The sequence below is a fragment of the Suricata suricatta genome, chromosome 12, assembly GCF_006229205.1.
Source record: "Suricata suricatta isolate VVHF042 chromosome 12, meerkat_22Aug2017_6uvM2_HiC, whole genome shotgun sequence".
NCBI lineage: Eukaryota > Metazoa > Chordata > Mammalia > Carnivora > Herpestidae > Suricata > Suricata suricatta.
Genome location: NC_043711.1, coordinates 26080336 through 26103490, shown reverse-complemented (window position 1 = coordinate 26103490; position 23155 = coordinate 26080336). Strand labels below are relative to the sequence as shown.

General features: G+C 37.5%; 1 protein-coding gene across 6 annotated transcripts in view; it reads left to right on the top strand.

The window, feature by feature from the left end:
* Positions 1-23155, top strand: part of C12H3orf67 (chromosome 12 C3orf67 homolog) — a 238675-nt gene that overhangs the window by 3477 nt on the left and 212043 nt on the right. For all 6 annotated transcript variants that reach the window (XM_029918410.1, XM_029918411.1, XM_029918412.1 and 3 more), the window contains exons 3-4: positions 2187-2280; positions 9997-10069. In XM_029918410.1, coding sequence (XP_029774270.1) covers positions 2187-2280; positions 9997-10069 — 167 coding nt within the window. The remainder of the gene's footprint in view (positions 1-2186; positions 2281-9996; positions 10070-23155) is intronic.

Below are 23155 nucleotides of genomic sequence, written 5' to 3'. Positions count from 1 at the left end.
GTACGTTCTCTGTTTTCACTTCCTTCTCTCTCGAGCCCGGAATCCACAGTCCATAATTTCAGTCACTTTGCAGGCAAAACCTCGAATGCCCTTGCTCTTTGTTCTCTCATAGTGCTTGCCTAGGGAAGGCCGGCCATTTCAGAATCCCCAGTCATTTATCTCTTCTGAGCTGGTTTCGGGGCTCCTCAGTAACTTTGGAGAAAATATCTGTAGCCTCTTAGATTAATACTACTATAAATTCAACTTGAAAAACCTAGAAAATTTTCTTTTTATGTTCTCTTAGTCTTTAAAATGATTATTATCCTTATTTTTAATGTTTATTTATTTTTGAGAGAGAGACAGAGTACAGGCAGAGGAGGGGCAGAGAGAGAGGGAGACACAGAATCCGAAGCAGGCTCCAGGCTCTGAGCTGACAGCAGAGAGCCCAAAGCAGGGCTCAAACCCACAGACCCTGAGATTTTAACCTGAGCTGAAGTCAGATGCTCAACCAACTGAGCCACTCAGGTGCCCCTGAAATGATTATTTCTCCATTATCTTCAGGTTTTCAACCACCAGTTTTCTCTGCCCCCTACCTACTTCCGAACCTACAACCAGGACAGGCCCTCTTCAATGACTCACCAGAAGACCTCACACCCCATTTCACAGGGAAAACTGATGTTATCAGATAGAAACTACCTCAACTTGCTGCCACCAGATCTAAAAACCTATATCCATCTCTGTCCTTTCCTCTTTCTCTCCTCTTGTATACAACTGAGAGAAAAATGGCTTTCTTTGGACCTTGTTCTATGGATAACTTGTTAAAGCTACTGTTAACTGAGTGCTTACTGTTTGCCATGTTCAGCGTTAAGCACATTATATGGATCTGTAGAGTAGCCATGTGAAATAGGTACTTTATGCCAATTCTCTGGATGTTAAAACTGAGGCCAGGGAGAGGATAAGTGACTTGCTTAAAATCTACAGCTCTTAACAGTGAATGAGAGTTACAAGATGCTTTGAGGGTATAGAGCAGGGAGTGTAGGAAAGTCTTCCCCAAGGAAATGACATTGGATCTCTAAGAGCTAACTACACACTGTGTGAGGCTGGTAGAGAGAAGCGTGTTTCAGGCAAAGGGAAAAGAACATACAAATTCCTTGTGCTGGAGAGAGCTTAGAATTTTTAAGAGATTGCAAGAATGCCACTAAGGCTAGGATGAAAAAAAAGAAAGAGACAGAAAGATTGAGGTTTGAAAAACCAGGCAGTGACCAGACCATGTGGGGGTTTATGGACCATGTTGATGATTTGGGTAAGCTGTTGAAAGGTTTTAAGTATATACACAGCTTGTGTATAGATGGAATAAATAATACACTCAGTCTGTGTGTGTTCATTTCAAATGCATGAGAGATGCTGTTGTGATGGATACAATACAGATTTATTTGAATATTATTTAATTCTTAGCGACCGTTAGTTACGATGCTTTTCATAGCACATACAGAAAGGAAGATTGGGAGGATCTGTGAAACATGATGGGTCTTTATACTCCGATTTGGAATTTGCTTCAAGATAAAAAAAAATAACTTTCTGTTACCACTTTTAACTCATGTAAATTGGACCATCACATATAAGGAGGCTTTTTATTTTCAGATTTTGTTGTGTTTTGTTTATGTTTCTTCTACCTTAGTGTTTTAGCTTATCTTCATTGTAACATTTTACCTAGTACTGATTTTAATTAGATGATATATAGAACTTCACATTAGGACAGTAGTATTTGCCGGTGGGTAAAATAAGGCAATAATTCATTCTTTATGAGCCGTGGCCAGACAGCAAGGAACTTATGGACCAGATACAATTTAGGTTAGATGACTTTTTTCTACCGTAACACGGAGTGATATTCAGCCTGTGACGTTAGACAGAGATACATAGATGAAATGAGAGGAAGGGTAACTAAGGTCTGGAAACTAGTAGCAGGAATCCCTGAAACTGGGGAACTGCTTAGTATTTGGAGGAAGGGTTTCTTGATACAATAGGATTTGTCAAGTGACGTAGTGTGGCTTCTGTAGTCCAGTTCTTAGCACATTTCAGGGTGAGAATATCATCAAGCCCAAGTCTACTTTTAAGTTATTTGAATCTGGGACTTTTTTTCCTGTGGGTTTGCAGCTCCAATATTATAATCAAAGCCAAATACCACTGTTGATATTTTTGTTCTACAGGAATTTGATAAAGAAGTTAAAAGCTTTGTGTTTGTCCTGGAAGGCAGCAGTCAGACAAACAAAATTCAGTTACCGAAGGAGAATAAGCAAATCCGTAAGTAAGATTTTTAATATTAGAACTTAACATTTCATTCTTAAAGTGACACTTTTAGGTCAACTACACAGGCATTAGTTTGACTTTCACTGGCATCTGTTTACTTAAAGTGGTAGCCTTGTTTTTAATTCGGGAAGTAACCTTTGCCAGGCTTTATATATTAAATGTTATTTAATATATATTAAATATATGTAAATATTATATAAGTATATATTCCATTTCCCTGTTAATTTGAAATCTGGAAGTATTTGTAAGAAGATTTAGAAGATTATTTGATAGCCATCAATTATCATAGTACTGGTAGTTATTGAGTAATTACTATGTGTCTCTGACTTCCCTAACATTTCACGCTTATTAACTCTTTTAATCCTGACAGTAATTCTTTTGCAATGAACACACTCAGGTTGCTTCCTTACCAAGAAATCAGATAGTTTAGAGTAAGCTTTGAAATAAACCTGGAAGTTCCTAAATTATAGAAATGAATTTGCGAGAAAAAAGTTGTATAAGATACGATAAAAGGCATTACTTAATGACACATCAACTTGTAATACCTTGAGGGATATTAGTATTTAATATGTTTAGATATGAACATGTTTCACCAAAAGCCCAAAGAGTAGATTTTCAATTCTTATTTTGGAAATTAGGATCAGCATTTTAAAGCAGGAAGAACTTTGAGACATCCCCTGATTTTATTATCAGAAGTCCAGTCTTTGGCAGAACTGAGGTTAAAATTCAAGGCTCTGTCACCTATCAAATTAGGCTTTGAGTAAACTGATGGCAATGTAAGAAATAACAGTTTTCCAAAATGATTAATCAGATTTTTATCAACTTCATGCTGTGTATTAACTATCAAGTAATTTATTAAATGTAAGCAGCTAGTTGTTTCTTATGTTATTCATTTACTTATTTGTTCCTTTATCAATGAAGAACATTAATTGAGGGATACTTGGGTGGCTCAGTCAGTAGAATGTTCGACTCTTGATATTGGCTGAGGTCTTGATCCCTGGGTCATGGGATCAAGCGCTGAGCATGGAGCCTGGTCACAATTCTCTTTTCTCTCCCTCTGCCCTTCTTCCCAACTCACACGCGCTCGCGCGCACTCTCTCTCTCTCTCTCTCTCTCTCTAAAAAAAAATAATAAAAAAAAATTAAACATAAAAAAAAGAACATTTATGGTACTATGAAAGATCTGTTCTTGGTACCTTGATTTTCTCGTTTTAATTCAGCTTCCCAGACTTTCACAGGCTCAGCTTTAGGTACCACTTCAAGCAACTGCATGCTATTCTAGATTTCTAAGACATAAACCAAGTCATAGAAATTATAGATAGAAGGTAATTAATTTTAAAATGGTTTGCCAGTGTTTCTTTCTAAAATAAGAAACAGAACCTGAAAGAGAAGGGATAATCTTTTTGAAATAATTTTTCTTAATTTACTACCATTTTAAAATCATAATTTCCTCATAATTCCTACATTTTTTTTAAATGGTAGAGTTTTTTTTTTTTATCTCCACAAAAATGTATTTGCTTATAAAGGAGGTGAACTAAGATGAGCCAGAGAAATATGCCTGAAACTGTAGGTTATTCTTACTACAGGAGACATGGTCCATTTTTTTTTTTAAGGATATTGACTTTATGAGATGGGTATATCTGATTTGCAGGAACATGACTTTGTTCTATACCAAGGTTCTCTTGTTGGCCTATACTTCTGTGCATTCCCCTTAGCATCTACGTATGTTACCATGTCACTGATAAAATCAAATCACTTCTGGTAACCTTTTCTCAGGTGGATCTGAGAGAGATTTCTCCTCTACCAGAGATTCCGTGACTAAAGACAAGCTCCCTTTACCTACATTTATCTAAGATTTTTTTTTTCAGAAATAAAACATTTAATGTGCTATAATTGCTTTTTAAAAGGAAAAATGATAGTTTTAATTGTAAGAAACAGAAGAATCTTTTAATGTATTTCTTGTACAATGCCCTGCAATTAAAAATTAATCTGGCTCTTCTGTAGCATGTGTGGTACTGTAACAAATGGACCAGTTTACAGAGTCTGCCTCGGGCTAATGCCTTTAAGATTAATTATTTGTAATTTTTGATAATGGAACTTCATAGCTATTTTTACTTGTATAAAGTGACCTTTTGTGTGAAGCTGTTGTTAAACTTAAATGGTGTGTCTTGAATGGACAATTAGCTTTCAATTAACATTCTAAATTTAATTCAATTACCATTATATATTCCTATTGTAAGAGTAAACATCCACTTTATTTATACAAACTTGACATTAGGTATCCCATATGTGTTTCCTACTACAGGAAGTGCTTAGGAAAAAAGTTTAATGATGAAAGTAAGTATGTTTAACTTCTCATTATCATTTTTTTGAGACAAAGCACCTGCGAGAGAGTGCTAGCAGAGGAGGGACAGAGGAAGAGAGAGAGAAAGAATCTTAAACAGTCTCCACGCCCAATGCAGAGCCCAAAGTGGGATTCCATCTCACGACCATTAGATCATGGCCTGAGCTAGAATCAAGAGTTGGACTCTTAACTGACTGAGCCACCCAGACGCCCCTAATTTTTCATTTTAAGTGATGTTATTTCTGAATTATATTTGAGCATCTCTGAATGCCAGAGTTTGGCTTGTTTTTTTGGGGTTTTTTTGTGTGGTTTTTTTTTTGTTTTTTACTTAACATCTCATCAAATAAAGGAAAGTGTGATATTGATGATCAGATTATACACTTCTGCAGTGCATGAATCTTGCACCATCTACTTGTACGCCTGACTTAGTATATCATAGTTGGAGCTTATTAAGTTTGTTAAATGTTCCACATTAAGAAACTGTAACAATTTGGGTTATAATTTCTGATTATAACCAGCTTGCCATCCTAACCAGACTTAACTGAATGATTAACTAACTAAACCATGCTGCTCTTCTTCCTGGATCACGCTATGGAGCTGCCCCTATGAGACACAGCTCTGTACATGCAGACGTCTGTCATCTGGTTGGTCTGTCCAGGACTTTCTGTTTAAGGCTTTTGTTTGAAATTACTGTTTTCTTTGCCAGTGGCATCTGGATCCAATGGTGTGTCTCTTGGGATCAGGATTCCTGAAGCCTTGTGTTGATCTGAGTTTCAGCTGCTCTGGAGGATGAGGTCATCTTTATGAGGACACCCCCCTCAAAATTCCCCCCACTCCCATTGTGGGTTTCTTTTTAAAATAAATGTCATTATGACTTGCTCTGTTTAATACCCTTCAGTGGCCTTGACCTCACCACTCTACTGATAATACTCTTTTCAAGGTCACTAGTGGTCTCTGTATTCCTGAATCTAGTGGCTCATTCTTGGCCCTCATCTTGCTTAATATATCAGCAGCACTTGACAAAGTTGACACCCTCTTCCTTGGTATATTTCCTTCACTTTCAGGATGCCCGACCTCCTAGTTCCCTTTCTACTTTACTGGTCTTCCTTTCTAGTTTCCTTTCCTGGTTCTTCCTCTTCTCCTCAGCGCAACTTAATGTTGCAGTATCTATGGACCTGACCCTTGACCCTCTTTATACACTTCCTCCCTTGCTTATCTGTGCTAGTCTCATGGTTTTAAATGACGTCTCTGTTCTTACTCCAGCTTACATTTATTTCCAAATCAGACTTCTCTCTCAAACTCCAGACTTGTAGTTTCAGTTGCTAGTAGGACATTTCTACTTGGACTGCTTAACCCTAGAAATTACTCCTACTGCTGCAGACAGCCACATCTCAGTTGTTAGCAACTTGTCTTTTCAATGGTTCCAAAAAACTTGTATCAGTCCAACTTTTCTTCTCTTCAGTCCATCAGGAAGAGCTTGTTGGTTCTATCTAAATTTAAAGTCCGATTCTACTTCTTGATCTCATGCTTGTTCAAATGTCTCATGCAGCTGTCTTCACATTGACCTCCCTGTGTTTTTTACTTGCCTCCCTACAGTTTATTGTCAGTTTCACAGCTAGAGCAGTGCTTTGAACTGTAAGGCTCTCCTCTCCTGAAAATGCCCCATCTCTCTGGGTTAAAACCCAAAGAATTGTAGGACCTTGTGGTATTTGGTGCTCTCTTAGCTCTCTGACCTTACCTCTAATTAATTATTCTTTCTGTTGTTAACTCTGCTGTGACCATATAGGTCTCCTTGCTGTTTTCAAACATAGCCTGCTGCCCTGCCACCTTACCACCTGTGCACAAGCTGGCAATCCTCTGCCTAGACCTTTCTTTTACCAAAAAGCTGCATGGCTCACCCTCTCCCCTCCTTTAGGCCTTTATTAAAATGTCATCTTCTCCCAGGCTCCTGGGTGGTTCAGTTAGTTAAGCATCTGACTTCAGCTCTGGTCATGATCTTACTGTTTGTATTCATGAGCCTGGAGCCTGTTTTAGATCCTGTGTCTCCATCTTTCTCTCTCTCTACCCCTCCCCCACTCATGCTTTATCTCTATCTCTCAAAAATAAACATTAAAAAGAAAAAGTCATCTTCTCAGTGAGAACCCCACCTGCCCTGTAATTCATATCCCTTCCCCACACTGTTGATCCCTTTTACCTTTCTCTCCCATTTCCAAAGGAACTTTAATAATTTAACATGCTGTTTGTTTCTTAGGGGTTTTTTTACATTGTTTTTCTCACCATCACCAGAAAGTAAGCCTAAGCATGCCTAGCACAGAAATTCAGTCAGTTTTGTTCACCTACAATAGTGCCCAACACGTAGTAGACATTCCGTAAATCTATGTGGCATAAATTAATGAATAGATGAGTGGATTCCCATGGATTTTGGGGGGACCTATATCCTTCATGGTCCTGAATGATTGAGATCCTAGCTACTTGCCAGAATTACCTCCTGCTGCTTTTCCCTTTCTGCCTCTCCTACCAGCCCTTTAGGTCTTTAAGTCCATCCATTCTGCCATGGCTTCTTTCATCACATGATGGAGTATTCCCTCTCCATGTAATATATGTTCCTTCATCTCCCTTGCCCACTCAACCCCTGCTTATTCTTTCCCACTGAATTCCAATGTTATTTCTGCCAGAGAACCTTCACTCATCATCGTCTTTCCTCCAACGACCCAGGGTTATATGCTTTCATTGCACCCTGAACTTCTTTCTGGAACTAGAAAATCCAAGAAAGCAGAGATATCACTGTCTTAGTCACTACAAAAATGTCCACATTGAGTCTAGCATGTAGTAGATGCTTAATAAATCTTTATTGAATGATAGATCTAATTTAATCCACACAGATAATCCTTTGAGGTACAGATCTAATTTATTAGCCCAGTTTTACACACGAAAGGGAAAGAGTCCAGAGAGGTTTTCTGATTTTCCCAAGGCATATGGAATACCCATAACAGAGGCATAGCTGTTTTCCGTCTTGTGGGTTGAAGTGGGAGAGGTGCGCCACAGCATACCAGGACTGCGCTGGGCACCAGGAAATAGCGTCAGCCGTGACGTAGCAGGGCACTTGGAAAGGATTACTGTGCGTGTTCTAGTCCCAAACGCTTGGACGGTGAAACAAACACTCCTGAGCTGTGCATTCGGCATCCAAGTGGGACTGGCTGCGAGGGAACTGGTATGAAACCCACTGCTTGAAAAATGAATGGTGTTTTACCACTTAAATGTGTTTGAAAATATTCATGGGAAAAAAGGACCTGTGCCCTTAAAAATAGAGATAGTTTATTTCAGCAGAGAACAGATTAGAAACCTGCATTTTTCAGTAAAAGGACTAAATTTTTATGAGTTTTTATATACTCGATGGGCATTTTTGGACTAATAGTAGTTCACATTCAGCATCAGTTAGAGTGATTTTCAGTATAAGGTAGGCATGAAGAGTCAGTTTAAATTTACTAGGCCACTGGAAAAAAATATTACTATAGAGTTTATTTAACATTTCTGACATACAGGATCAGTGTATGTCAAATGTTATTAAAGTACTTTTTTCTTTGTCAGATCATCACCATATGGTGTTGTCATACTTCTTTTAATCTTAGAAGTGAAGCCTTTTGGAAACTAGGGCTTCTGTATGAGAGAAAGTAGAATTACAAAGCTTTCTTTTTTTGAAAGCAAGTGTCTTTCAGATCTAAAAATGTTCATAGGAAAATGCCCTATATGCGGAGCTCCTTGTGTTTGAAAGAGAACAGTGCTGATTCAGTGAGATGTGGGACACAACTTAGGGACCTTTGTGAAGACTGATTTCATTTATCCAGGTGCCTTCTCAGCCTCCATACGGAGGCCATTGTGCAGTGGACACACACCATAGGGCCAATCAGTGGAAGATGCAAGAGAGAGATTAATTAATGATGGTTTATTCAAGTTGGCCTCGTTTTTGGTGTCTCACATTGGTTTTGTAGTCCAGAACTCAGGTTGCCTCACTGACTTTTTCCATAAATTTGGTAAATTCCTGTTCCTAGAGAATTTTCAAAGGTCATAGCCTGTCACTCCTTATTTCCATTCTACCACTATTCTGTGATGGCTCTCTGGAGCAGTTTATAAGCTCAACATTATGAGTAAAAGTTATCCTTAGGTGTCTGATTTAAAAGATAGTAAGTAGACATGACCAACTATGTTTTAATTTTTAGAAACTAAACTTCAGGTAAAATGTAGAAACTCTTTAAGTTGTTCAGGAACAATTGCGAAACAGTTCGCTGAAGGAATTCTAAACAAGAAGGTATACATAAACTATCCAAACGTACTTACTTTAAAATACTTAAATTTGTTAAGCCTACTAAGTCAGAATAAATGAAAAGTAATACGCATTTCAGACGTTCTTCAAGCGTTCCTCTGTACTATTTGATTTGTAGGAGAGGTTCACAGCTAATTGAAAACATCTCCATTTCTTAACAAAGTCAGACATGAGGAAAAGAGTTCCTAAAAGGGATATTTTAGGAGCAAGTGATTCTAAAATATCCATTAGGAGCATCGTAATTGAGAGATCAAGCAAAGGTTCAAAACCTAAGAGAAAAGGAATTAAGTGAATAGGTCTGAAGAGGTAATATAAAATCAATTGATTTTTGAAACAGTTGTAGACTTCAGCTATCAAAAGTGCCGCAGGGGTTGGCTTTTCTTCATATATTTTTAATTCGGATGAAGCTGGTGATGGGGAATAAAATCAGTTTGCAGTTTGTGAGCTTTGAATTAATTAAAAGTATGTTCAATTAACAAAAGGTATTATAAATGAAAATATGTTCCTCCATCCATCTTGCTGTGGACACATTTAAAACCATACAAACTAGATACGGCTCATCAAACCTCCAGTTGTACTTGTCATAATTAGAATTGTTTTTCTTGATCTATTGTTTTTTTATTAAATTGTTTAGTACAGTTAAAACTGTCAGTGGATAAAAATAATCACCACATGCTTTTACGGCTGCCTTGATGGGAATCTGTAGTTCAATTTTATATGTTTCTGTTGAATGCAGTCCTCTGTGTACATTCTCTTGCAACCTAATAAAAATAGTAAATAAAAAATTACTATTTTTTAAATTTTCATAAAAATTTCACCCCACAGATGGGACTTTAAAAGGCAACATTTGTTGTTAGAGTTTGGTTTGATTTTCAACTTTTTTGCATTGTTAATGAGGTTGTAACTCATGGGTAGTGCTCTTACAGGTCTGTATTACTGCAACGTTAAAAGCTTCAGGTTGTTCATGGCGTGTGGTTGTGTTTGTTTATATGCACATATAAATGGTTTGGACATAATGAATGTATATTTTCCCTCTCTCACTCTAGTTGGACTGATTCAGAGGTTCCTTGTACTTCAGATTTACATACCCTTGGGACAAGACTTCTCCACTGAATTGCTGTAAGATATCCAGAACTTTTTTCAGTTTTACGTGTAGTAGACATTTGATCAATTGAAACAGTGTGGACAGTCATTAATTACAAGTGGCAGTTTTTGCATTAAAGAGCAGTGACTTACCAAGTCGACATGAAGTAATTAAACTAATTTCATCATATTTCTCATATATCTCTATAGTCTGTCATTTCCCAAGGGGAAGAAAGCAAATTTCATCTGTTTAAGAAAATATCAAAGGATTATGGATTTGACAGTAAGCAGCATATAACATGAAAAAAAAATTTATAAGGTTGAGATTTGAGTTCAAATGAGGGGTAACTTTGTACTCTGTACTATTGAAAACTATGTTTGGATTATAATGGATTGAAATACCCCACTTTAAAGTTACTTACTTAATGGGGCATCTGAGAATCTCAGTCCATTGAGCATCTTGATCTTGACTCTTGATATTTGGCTTAGGTCATGATCTCATGGTTTGTGAGTTTGAGCCCCACATCAGGCTCTGCATTGATAGTTCAGAGCCTGCTTGAGATTCTCTCTCTCCCCTTCTCTCTCTGCCTCTCCTGTATGTTCTCTCTCTCTCTCTCTCTCTCTCTTTCTCTCTCTAAATAAATAAATAAACTAAAAAAAGTAAAGTCATTTAGTTTAGAGATTTGGCCCTTCCTATTGTTATATGAGTGGCTTGGAATATATTTGTTTTATTTTATTATTTTTAAAAAATGTTTATTTATTTATTTTTGAGAGAGAGCGAGCACGCGCCGGAGAGGGGCAGAGAGAGAGAGGGAGAGAATCCCAAGCAAGCTCCATACTGTCAGTGCAGTGCCCAACATGGGGCTTAATCTGTGGAACCGTGAGAACATGCGCCGAAATCAAGAGCCAATATTTAACTGACTGAGCTACCCAGGCGCACTCTGGAATATATTTGTTTTAAATAACCTTGCTATGAATAGATTGTTTAGCAAAAATGAGAATATACAACTTTAATTCAGTTGAGCTGTCTGTGGTCTGAGGTGATTTGGGGAATGGAAATAACATTTGATTTATGTACTCCTATAGCATGGAATATTCCTTACAATTTCATTAATAAATTTGCACTTTTATTAAAACATTAGATTTAAGGGATGGTATTTTTTCATATGGTATTAGTTGGTATTCTCTTTGTAATTATTTTTATAGGTATGGTATTCTCTTCATAATTAATAGCTGTCCAGTACCTAAGCTTAGTCTTTTATTTTCCCTGCTGGAAGAAATAACTTTTCCTACTAATTGAAGATAATTTTGTACTAGTTACATTGGTGCAAATTCAGAGGAAAGAAGAGCTTTCTTAATAAAATGAGAATAACATAAATTTGAGGTAATTCATTTCTCTTTGTTTATGTGAATTACATTATTAGTGATTTGTGCATATGCTGGAAAAATATGAATTTTAGGTAATAATATACAGTCTTGTTTTCTTGAATGACAAAGGACAGATGGAAAAATTTTTACCTTCATTTTATTCAACTTTAAACCTCAGTGAACTTTTATCTAAGGTTTTCTGTAGTACTCTGCCATGATTACCATAATTCTTTGAAATAGTTCTTACAGTAACAGGACCAGAAAATTATCTGATGCTCTTATGTGTCTTTCCCTGGTTGTGCAGAAAAAGCATTTTCAGGACTCTCTAAAGGCATTCTACAAGTACAGAGAGTACCACATAAAGCTTTATTTCTAGTGTAAGCAAAAGTGGTTTCCTACCAAATGGAAGGAGGCAAACTATATTTTATCTTTAAACTTATTAAGTTTCTTATATAGAAATCTAGCGCTGTCCCTTTTTTTCTTCTGATTTCTACCACCTGTGCTTTTAGATTCTTCGGAAACAGCAGTAGAGGCCGTGGTAGTTGGCCTTCTGATCAAAGCTATGTAAGACTCTTGGCTCTACCTCGGAGCAGAATCTTCTGCTGATGAGCATTCTTTTCCTATGCAAAATTAAGCTTTATTTGTGCCCTCAAATACTTGAGCCTATCACCCTAGCTTAGGCAACATACTGTTTTAGGCCTAGGCAGTATACTGTTTCAACTAAGTTGATAATAATTAAAGCTTCAATGATTGAGAAATTGACAAATATGTTAGGTTTAGCTTAGTCACAGCAAGACAGCAGCTGATGTGAATAAGCCCATCACTTTGTTTACCCTATTATTAATGAATGCTCTTGGTCAACTTAAGGATGGGAAAAACATTTTCAAGGGTGATTGGATTAATTATTAGACTTTGAATTATTTGACTATACTCATCGATTGTTTTGTTCTCATAGCCACATGGACAAGAACTTGGATTTTTCAAATGGCTTTAGTTTTGGAGGTTCTTTTTTTTTTTAAGTTCATTTTTGAGAGAGAGAAAGCATGCATGCGTGCATGTGCATGAAAGAGAGGCAGAGGGAGAGGTGGGTAGAGGATGTGAAGTGGGCTCTACATTGATAGCGGAGAGCCCAGCTCAGTGGAGGGCTCGAACTCTGAGCCATGAAATCATGACCTGAGCCGAAGCTGGACACTTAACTGACTGAGCCACCCAGGCACCCCTCAAATGGCTTTAGTTATAGTTTTAACAAAATAAATGTCTTATGGACAAAAGGTCAAAATTATTAAATAATATGGGGAAGACATTCTGTGTCCTGACCTTGTGAATTTATCAGATTATAAGGAAATGTATTAATGCTGCATTTGAATTCGCTGCTAATAGATAATCAAAATATTGTGCCATTTTAGGAAGTAAAGACAAAGACCATATTTTTACGAGAAAGAAGGTAAAATAACAAGTAGAGATTGTCTTTCTAACTACAGCATTTTTTTTTCTTAAGTGAAAGGACTTTTTTCAGTGCCCTTCGTGTTTTACGGTATTTCTAGCAGCATGGCTCCAGGCTACTTTAAATAATACATTTCTCTAACAAGCTTGGAAAGTCATATAGCAGAAGGATATCTGGCTTCTGAAATTTCCCATTGTCAGAATGGGAGAGGCATTTTGTTTCACAAAGACACGTTTACACATCAAGAGGTTTTTCTAAGTGGAGTCTTGCCAGCTGGGTTATGAATGGAATCATCATTTCTTCTGCGTCTGTCTGTGTCCCTCACGTCCACTAGATGATTGTACTGCTCAGGGGAAGGTCACGCATCTGTAGGTTAGTGGATGCGTTAGAACCAACAGTGGTTCTCCTTGAGGAACCACTCATTTAGTCGCTCTGCAAATCACCAAATTCCTATTCCCGTCAGGCAGTGTGTTTGGCATGGGGTGTGGGGTACATCGACCCTGTACACTTTTCACCTCTCGCTTCTACCCTCCTAGACCCAAGCTGCCATCACACCACCCTTCATCTGCTGTTGAGCATTCCAGTGGATTTCCCAGATTCTTCTCCTGTCTTTTTTCAGCTTTGCAGCTAGAATGTTCTTTCTAAAAACCCAACTGGAATTCCTATTGTACTGAGGGTCAGCTCTCAAGTTCTTGATAGTCCTGTGTGCTCTGTCCGTCACTCTCCCTTCTCATCTCGTACCTGTCTGCCCTGTGCTCACCATTTGTCTGCTGAACTGGCTCCTTTCCAGCCATACAGGCTTTCCAGATGAAGAACTCTTTTCTTAGGCTCCTATGCACAAGTGGTTCTTAACGCCATTTCTTCACCTTGCTAACTCCTCAGTCTTCTCATCTCAATCTGTGTGCCCCTTCTTCAGAAAGGTATTCTTGGATTTCACCCCACTAAACGGGATTCATCTTTTAGGCTCTTTTGTAGCACCCCATTATTTTCCTTCTTTACAACTATACCAGTTTATAATTCTGTACTTACTTGATTATCTATTTTTTGGGATAGATTTTGAGTTCCATGAGGACAGGGGCCTGTGTGTTCTACTCAGCACAAGATGCCAGGACCTGACAATGCCTGACACAGAAGCTCTGAAATGTGGATGAGTGAGCCCTGGGGGCTAATGGATTGAAATGAATGAATAGGACCCAGTCTCTGTCCTCACAGAGTTATTTCTGAGGGTGAAAGATATGTTAAAAGGCAACTGAAATCTACCTTGATAAATGTTATGACATAAGAGCAAGACCTGTAGGTAACATTTGAAGTATTAGGTAGAGGTAAGAGCATAGGCTTGGACCCGGACGGATCCAGTGTGAAGGCCTGCGTTATCTCTGTGTGACCTTGGGCAAATTACTTAACTCTCCTCCGTCATGGGATGAGAGTAATAATACTACTTCACAGGTGTGTCATAAGAAATAAATGAGAAAATTAACATAAAATAATAATGGCTTGCTTTGATTAAGTACCTACTATATACTGGACATTGTCCCAAACACTGTTTGAGCTGAATGAATCCTCAGAACAAGCCTATATGGTAGTTGTAATTATTGCCTCTGTTTTACCATTAAGGAAACTGAAGTCCAGAGTGGTTCATGAATTTGCCACAGGTCTTAGACCTACTAACTCTTAGAGCTAGAATTCAAACTTAGAGTTTAAATGTAGAATGTGTTTAAATGTGTGCCCTGCACCACCATGCCATACTTGAAAATACTGACAATTTTTTAATCTAACCATACACGCATATTTTATTTAAATCCTATACAAGACAAAAGTGCTAAGCCTTCTGTGTCTTCTTTAGAGACTTCCTGTAATATGACGTTAACATTAGGGACGCCTGGGTGGCTCAGTCAGTAGAGCATCAGACTTCAGCTCAGGTCATGATCTGACAGTCCATGGGTTCGAGCCTCACATCGGGCTCGGTGCTGACAGATCAGATCTTGGAGCCTGCTTCAGATTCTGTCTCCCTCTCTCCTTGCCCCTTCCCTGCTCACTCTCTGTCTCTCTGTCTCTCTCTCTGTCTCTCTCTCTCTCTCTCTCTCAAAATAAAAAATAAAGACATTAAAAAAAGAAATAAGGTGTTAGCATTAGAGTTCCAAGAAGGAAAGGTCTGCTGTTCTGAGATGTTCTTGTTTTTTCAGAGCTGCATAACCTGACCAGCAGTTATCTAAACATACTACATTTGGGGTAGAGAGCAAAGGGAGTGTTTACTAACGCATAGTGTGTTTAGTAATAAAATGACAGAATTCTCTCTTCTCTTTTGGTGTCACCCTACAAAATAAAACCTCCCTTTTTAAAAATAAATTCCCCTCCTTCATTTTGACTTGCTTATTTCTTAGCATTACTTGTGGTTTTCATTTCCAAAGTATTTTAGTGCATGTCTATCTCACTGTTTGACCTGAAGTTAAATGATTTCATAAACCGGATTTTTAAGAATTCTTTCCTTTTGTGATATCTTTCATACATGGCAGTGGGAAGCCAGTGGTTCCCCTTTGTGGATTGGTAGGTGTTTCAGAGCCCGGGGGCAGACATCTGGTACGCAGGCAGAACACTGTGAACCTGAACTCCTGGAAGAGCACCAACTGCATCTTGAAATAGAAATCCGTTTTGCTATATTTGATGCTGCCAATCACACAAAATGATTTTGGAATATTACATTTTTTGACAGGAATTGCATTCATTATACTGAATATCGTTGAGATGCATTAATTCCTTTCTCCTGATTTTTGTCATTATCTCGATGAATTCTGAGAGACATTTTATATTGTTAATACCTCTAGTGAACTGACATTATTTTTCTCATCATCATTCATCTCAACTAGTGCTTTTTCAGGATGTGGGATGGAAGCACTATGAAGCCAGTGGTGAGCATCTTGTGCTCTTTGGAGCCTGGGATGCTTAGCCTGCAGGTGCTGGAAAATATTATGGCCAGAAGGGTTCACACTTTGAGCCTTTGGCTATTTGGAGTACTGCTTTCATGTGAAATCTCATAAGGTAAATTCTTAAAAAACAGAGAGACTTCTGAAAGGGTCCATAGTCCTTTCAAATTTGCACTGATCTGTTGTGATCTCCTCATTGCAATATTCTGAATATGAAGTTCTATCTGAATAGAATTTAATGATTTTAACCTAGAATTCAATCCAGGATTTATGATGCTCATTCCAGAATTTGTTCTCATCCTTTTGCTCTATCCCCAAGTTATATGCCTTTGGGTCAGACCTGCAAATTCTGTCTCAATTTGATCTTCAATATATGGTAATGTGAACTTTTTTCTTTTATTTTAATTGTCAGAGTTTATCAGGGATATTGGGGCTTTTCCTAAGAAATTTTAGGAGGCTTCGGTCCATGTGCATCTTAAAGGTTTCCATTTCTGTAAAATGGAAAATTGAAATATACCCATCCTACAAAACAATGTTTTAGCCTTACGGTAATTTCATGGAAGTTTCCCCTACATCACCTTTCCTGTTTTTTGCTAGTGAGCCAGACAAAGAGGTCAGAATGGAAGTTTTAGGTCCTTCTACTCTGTTGAATTTTGCTCCTAATGCCTCTTCTTCAACAGCATTGGAAACAGTAGACTCCTTTGAAAGTGTATACCAAGTAGAAGGAATATGGCTTCACAGCTGCAAAACTGTCCTTTTCACATACTATTGGTCTTCAGCCACTTTAAAGCCACCAGAGTTGAGAGAATAGCTAAATTTCATGTCTTTACATCAGAATGACATTGGTGAGAGCTTTTGAGGTTGTGTCCACTTAACTAAGCACAACTCTTCTCGTGAAAATTTACTTTCTTTTTGGTCATTTTGGTGCCTTCCTTTAAAGAAAATAGTTATTGCTATGTAGCTTTTAAGTTATTTGTAAAAATGATGTTCTCCAAGAACCAAGTATTGTACATTCCGGTAAAATCTCTTATATCACTGAGTGAATACATGTCTAAACTATGTGATTAGAACCAGGCGAAAATGGCCAGGAGTTGCTCTTTTTATTAAACTAGGAGTGTAGTGCACTAAAGTGGTCATGACATTGCGAGTTTGATTAACATTTTGAATGCATCTCATGGCTAATTCTGATGTCTATTTTTTTCTTTTTAAAATCATCAGTATTTAAATCTCATTATTTTAATTATGTCCAATTAAATGTGCTTGCATAATCAGTATATTTTGTTACATGCATTCGTAAAGAGCAGTTTAAGGTGTTTTGCATACTAACTTTCATAATATGTTAAATTTGCATGCTTTAAAATAGGTTTTGTGTAGAAGTTTTAGGTAACACGTGTGGTAGGTATATATATCAGATACTGTATTTTTTATCTCTTAAATAAATCTTTTGAGATAACTTTTCTTTCTGGTTCTTAGTTCGGTTCATTTTACTTCTCTAAATTATCTTGACAGTACTCTTTAGATGACCTGGATATATGCCGAAAGCTAAAACACAGTACTAGCAAAGAAAAAAATTGCATGTGTGCAAATATTTGGAAGTATTCTTACTCTGTAAAATCATAATAAGAAGACATGCATTTGTTAGATCACTGTGCCAATCAGTTATTGCCCCAGATGCCATCAGGGCATAAGTCAGAGTCCTGGGATGAGTTGTCTTGCAGGTTTGGGAGTCACTGGCTTTGCCATGTGTCACCTTGGAAACCCTGGGGAAGTTGCTGAGCCCTCTGTGTCTCAGTTCATCTGTACAATGAGGATGATATTTATACCTACTTATTGAGTAATTATGAGAGTTAAGTTGGATAATGCCAAACAGTAACTACATAGTTAATTTATAATTTTTGTCTCTCAATAAGAGTGCAGGGATATTTAATTTTTCCATTGCCCTTCTAAAACATTTTGAGATAAGTTGGGCATGTCTGTTTCCTCTGTGAAATTTTCATGGTACTCGTCCCTGAAGAGAGATGGGAAAGTAGCTTTTCTTTGGTGGAAGTCTGCTTGACTAGTGACTCAGGCAGGTTCTCTATCTGGAAGACAGTGAGCAACATAAACATGAAAAGAAATGACTCCCACCTGTTGAGTATGGATGTTTGCAATTTACTTAAAAGACAACTGTAGGAACTCCTGGCTTCAGAGTGTTGGTTGAAGGGACTTACAGGTGACAAGGCCAAGTGTGGAACCACAGATACAGTGGAAAGTTCATCTGTGAAGAAACAGGCCCTGGGAAGAACAAAGCATACACGTTTCCAGTGCCTTCAGTGTAAGATGTAGGCCTTTGCTATTTACCACTGCCCGTGTTATCCTTCCCTAACTGGGATGAGTAAAGACTACTCATAGCCAATCACATGTCTTCCAGATGCTCTTCCTTCTTTGATACGACAGAATTGGGAAGATCGATTTCTTCAATGTCATTGATACATAGCTTACTTTTTATTGTCAGGAGAAATAATTCATCTGGTTTGTTTCTCCTTTCTTATCACTGTATCTTATTTTTGTCTGCAAATTAATTATTTCAGTTATTCAAAATGAAATAATCTTAATCATCTACAAAATACAATATGTATGTTATGGAACTTATAGGGTCCCTGTTATAAAATTTATAATAATTCAGGAATTTTTATTAATGAAGCATTCTAGAACTTTTTAATATGGAAGAAAAATTCCTTGTTAGCAATTAAAATATGTCATGAAACTTTATGAAGTCATTTGGCTTTGATTAAGCTGTCCAGTAATAAGTACAAGGAGAAGCCCTCAATGGTGAGGGCTGGTATTTCTAGAATTCCTGATTTTTGTAATTTTCCCCCCATAAGTTATAGACTTTCTTACTTGGATGTACAAATATTTTAGGGACTTTATTTGGATTTACAGAAATAACTATGGTGGAATGAAATATGTGTAATAAATCATGAATGTATCTTACAATAGCACTTAATATATGTCTATTATGGCATTTATCACATAATGGTATTATTTATGAATCTCTGGAACCTACTCTATAACTAGACCATGAAATATTCAGGGGCTGTAGTGTATTTGGATCCCAATGGAGCTATCATTGAACTTTGAATTTCTTTCTTTTTTTTTAAAAGTTTATTTATTTTGAGAGAGACAGAACGCATGCATTGTGGGGGAGGGGTAGAGAGAAGGAGAGACAGAATTTAGGCAGGCTCCATGTTGTCAGCACATAGCCTGATGTGGGGCTCAAACTGACAAACTGAGATCATGACCTCAGCCAAGATCAAGAGTCAGATGCTTAACCCAACTGAGCCAGCCAGGGGCCCTGAACTTTGAATTTCTAAGTTCCATTCTCCCATTTTGGATTGATAATGTTTATGTTTTATATGAGCAGAGGATGACATTTTTCCCTCAAAAGGTTGAAATCCACTGATATGTGGTTTGACCTTCTCTATTGAGTAGTAATGCATCGTCAAATAAAGCTGACATTGCAAATTGCAACTACATTCAAGTCCTCTGTTGCTGGGAACTTTTAACATTTGCTTTTACTTTTTTAATGATCAATATTAGTTTTAAGCTTAAGTCTTAGACAACCTAGATCCATGAAACCATTAAATTTGCCACAGCCCAAGCTTCTTTATCCAAATGCCCTACAGAGTTGGTGGTCACTGGGCCCCCATGGCCTTTTTGGATCTGACCTGAGGCACCTCTCCCTCCATGACTTGCCCCACTCCCTTCCCCATGCCGTGGACACCCTGGTTGCTGAACACCCTACATGTTCTTATGCCTTTGGCATAAGTTTCCATCCAACCAATCCTGTCTCTTCACCTTTGAAACCCTAGTCACTCTTTAAGGCCAAACCCAAGTATGTATTCTTCATGAATCCTCCCCATGTTCTCTGGTAGCAGTCAGTCTCTCCATTCTCAGTGTTCCCATACTTGTGTATATGATTACTTTGAGGGTAAGGACAACTTATTCATCATTGTGGTCATTTGGCTTAGAAGCCACAGCACTTAGAATTCTGTGTGCATGGCGGGTCCTCAGTAATGCTAGTTTATATTGTATTAGGCTGAAATGTGCTAATATACTGCCAGCATGGTTCTTGGATTAGAAAAATTTAGGAAAAGAAATAAGAATTAGAGTGGAAAGGAGATAAATGGGATTAAGAAAGTGTTCACCTTTCCTCTTCTCAGCCCTTAGCGCCTAGAAAACTACTAACTGAGCCTTAATTTAACCTTTTCTTTGCCCTGCCAAATGTGAAGTACATTTCTTCAAGCTACACCTCTGCTGGCAGGGTAGTAACTATTTTGAAGAATGAGGAGAGTCAGGAGAACTTACTAGGTAAGGAGAAATAAATACCCTTGAATTTTCTCAAAATGGTTAAGTGGGTAGGAGTATTTGTAAGTAAATGTTCTCAAGGCTGTATTAAAGCTAAAGAGCATCACGCTTGGCTTTTTGATAAAAATTCTCATTGTAAGCCCATAACAGAACTCCAGGAGAGTAGTCAGCGTTTTTTTATTAGAACACATTAGTGATCTTAAATTTTATATTTCTTTTGTATCTTAAGAGCTATTATAATAAACTGATCTTACATTTTATATTTCTTTCGTATTTTAAGAGCTATTATAATAAACTGAAACAATGACAGTGATATAAAATCCTCAGGATAGTTGGAGGTTGGTTAATTCGTTAGCAGTAAATAGGTACAGCTGTTCTGTTTGCTGTACATAGGTATTACCATCCGCTTTGTTCTGAGGTTAAGAGTCATTGATTTATAACTTGGAAAATAAATTATATAAAACCATATGTGATTACTGCTATACCATAAACATAGTGATTTGTAGTAAAATGTACAAATGCACTATATTTTAGAAATTGACATGTTAGCATAAACTAATAAAACGTTTTAGAAGTTCATTTCTCTATTATTGTAGGAAATCTATAAATCTTATCCAACCCCTATTTTTTTATAGAAAAAACCCAGAGACTCAGAAAAGGGATGTGATATTTTTTAAGACACAAAGTTTCTAAGAGGCAAAGCCAACACTAAATCCAGAGCTCCTGACTCTCTAGCATCTTTGCTTGACATCTTTGCTGCTTTTTAGTGCTTGCATTGGAAAATCGTAAAGATGTAGGATGATTTTATAATCATGGTTTTTGACACTTTGAGAGTGAAATTACTTCTACAAGTACTTTGGACTACCGGTTGTAGAAAATTAATTCTGTTACTGTAATCTGGATTTCTGTTCCTCCCCAATCCCTGTCTTCTAAAAACTAGCAGAAATAATTAATTCTGTATTTGGGTCAGGATTAGCGAAGTTCAAAAAAGAAAAAACAAAACAAAACAAAAACCTACTTCTTTTAGGGATCGTTTGGTTGTCAGGTAAAAGAACAAGTATTAGAACATGGAGAGATCTTATAGAACCCAATTGCCCAACTGGATACAAGCCTCTTAGGAGGTGTTGGTTGTCATTAATTTCTCTCTCTCTCTCTCTCTCTCTCTCTCGCAACTGTTCTCTCACATCTTATCCTCTGAGTCTTCTCTGTTCTGTTTCATCTTGCAGACCAGTTTTCTCTGCTTATCATTGTGAATGTGGGCAAATCTGGCTACCAGAAAGTCCCTCCGTGACCCTACAACTCCAGTACCTCTCACTGTCTGACCAGGTTCAGTCAGCGTATCTTACAGTGCATCGATCTGAAAGAATAATCAGGATCACTCATTGGCCAGTCATTGGCTTTAAGCCAGCCACTCCATCTTTGGTTGCAGCTTCAGAAAGCAGATTCCCTGAGAAGAGGATGTGGGCAGGGCAGGCAGATGGGCTGATATATCAGCTTGTACTCTCCTTTGTGTCTAAACATTTTTCAGTTACCTCAGAACCTCTTTCTCAGTTACCTGCCCATGATCTTTACAGATAGTTCTGAGCCCCTCTAGTGGGTGGTATTTAGGGGTACATAGTAGCCAGAATTTTTTATTAAGAGTGAGATATACTTCTAAAAAATGTTTCTATGTTTATTTTTAAAGAGAGAAATAGCAAGCTGAAGAGTGGCAGAGAGAGAGGGAGAGAGAAATCTCAAGCAGGCTCCACGATATGAGCACAGAGCCCCACACAGGGTTCAAACTTACGAACTGTGAGATCATGACTTGAGCCAAAACCAAGAGTCAGACGCTTAACCGACTGAGCCTTCCGGGCGCCACTTGGAGTGAGACCTGCTTTGATGATCTTCCTGTCCTGTGTACTTCATGTACTTCATGTATGTGAAATTCTGACGTTATCTAAATGGGACTGTATAAAATGTCTTAGTTAATCAGGGTAGACTCTGCTTTGTGCAGTCACTCAAGGACTAAGCACTAGTTTTTAGTGCTTCTTTAGCTAAGTAGATGATTAGGTTTGTTGAACATGTATAGTATGTTAGGCTCATTTCATACTGTATTTGCCAAGTTTGCTAAGGTGCCTTCCAATGGGTTTTTTAATATATTTCTGTCTCACATGACCTGACAGCTCCAGGTGAGCTGTAGCTGTGCTTTAGTTCTAGGTCAACTGTATCTAGTCTGTGTCTTCTCATTCTAGAACCTGCACTGAACAAACAGCCCCTGTGTGGGACATGCTCTTCATGAGGCAAGGGCAGAAGAGCAAGAGTCTAAGCAGAACCACACAAATGAATTTAAAGCTTCACAGATACATGTGGGGCATCCCACATGTATACTTAACTTATACTTAACATCCATTGGCCAGCTCAAGTCATATAGCCAAGCTTGGAGTCAGTGGGTTGGGGATATATAAACATCTTGCATAAAAGGATGATAGCAATCGTGAACAATGATAATATACACAGACACGTATACATATTGTCCCATTCAGTTATCATAACACTCTTAAATGTGGATATCCTCACCATTGTACAATGTGTTCATTTAACAGTTATCTATTTAGCACCTACCATGTCCTAGACTCTGTGCTTTACAGTTAATAAAGGTCAACTGGGGACCATCACTGTCCCATCCCTTATAGTTTAACAATATGGGTTTATTTTATTTAAAATGTTGTGACTCTTGTATATACTCCTACTTGTGAAACAGTGGGATTTTTTATTTTACACTTTTTGGTCACAGGATGCCTTTACACACATAAAAATTATTGAAGACTCCAAAGAGTTTTGTTTATGTGGGTTATATTTGTATTTATTGATTTTAAAATTAAAAGTTTTTTTTCTTTTTATTTATTTTTTTAATGTTTTATTTTATTTTATTTGAATATAATACAATTTATTTTTTTAACATATGCAATTATTTTCCGTCATTTACAATACAGTAGTTACAGTTACACTCCAAACAGGAAAGCAAAGTAAAAAATCAAAACCCCCACTTCTATTTCATGTAAT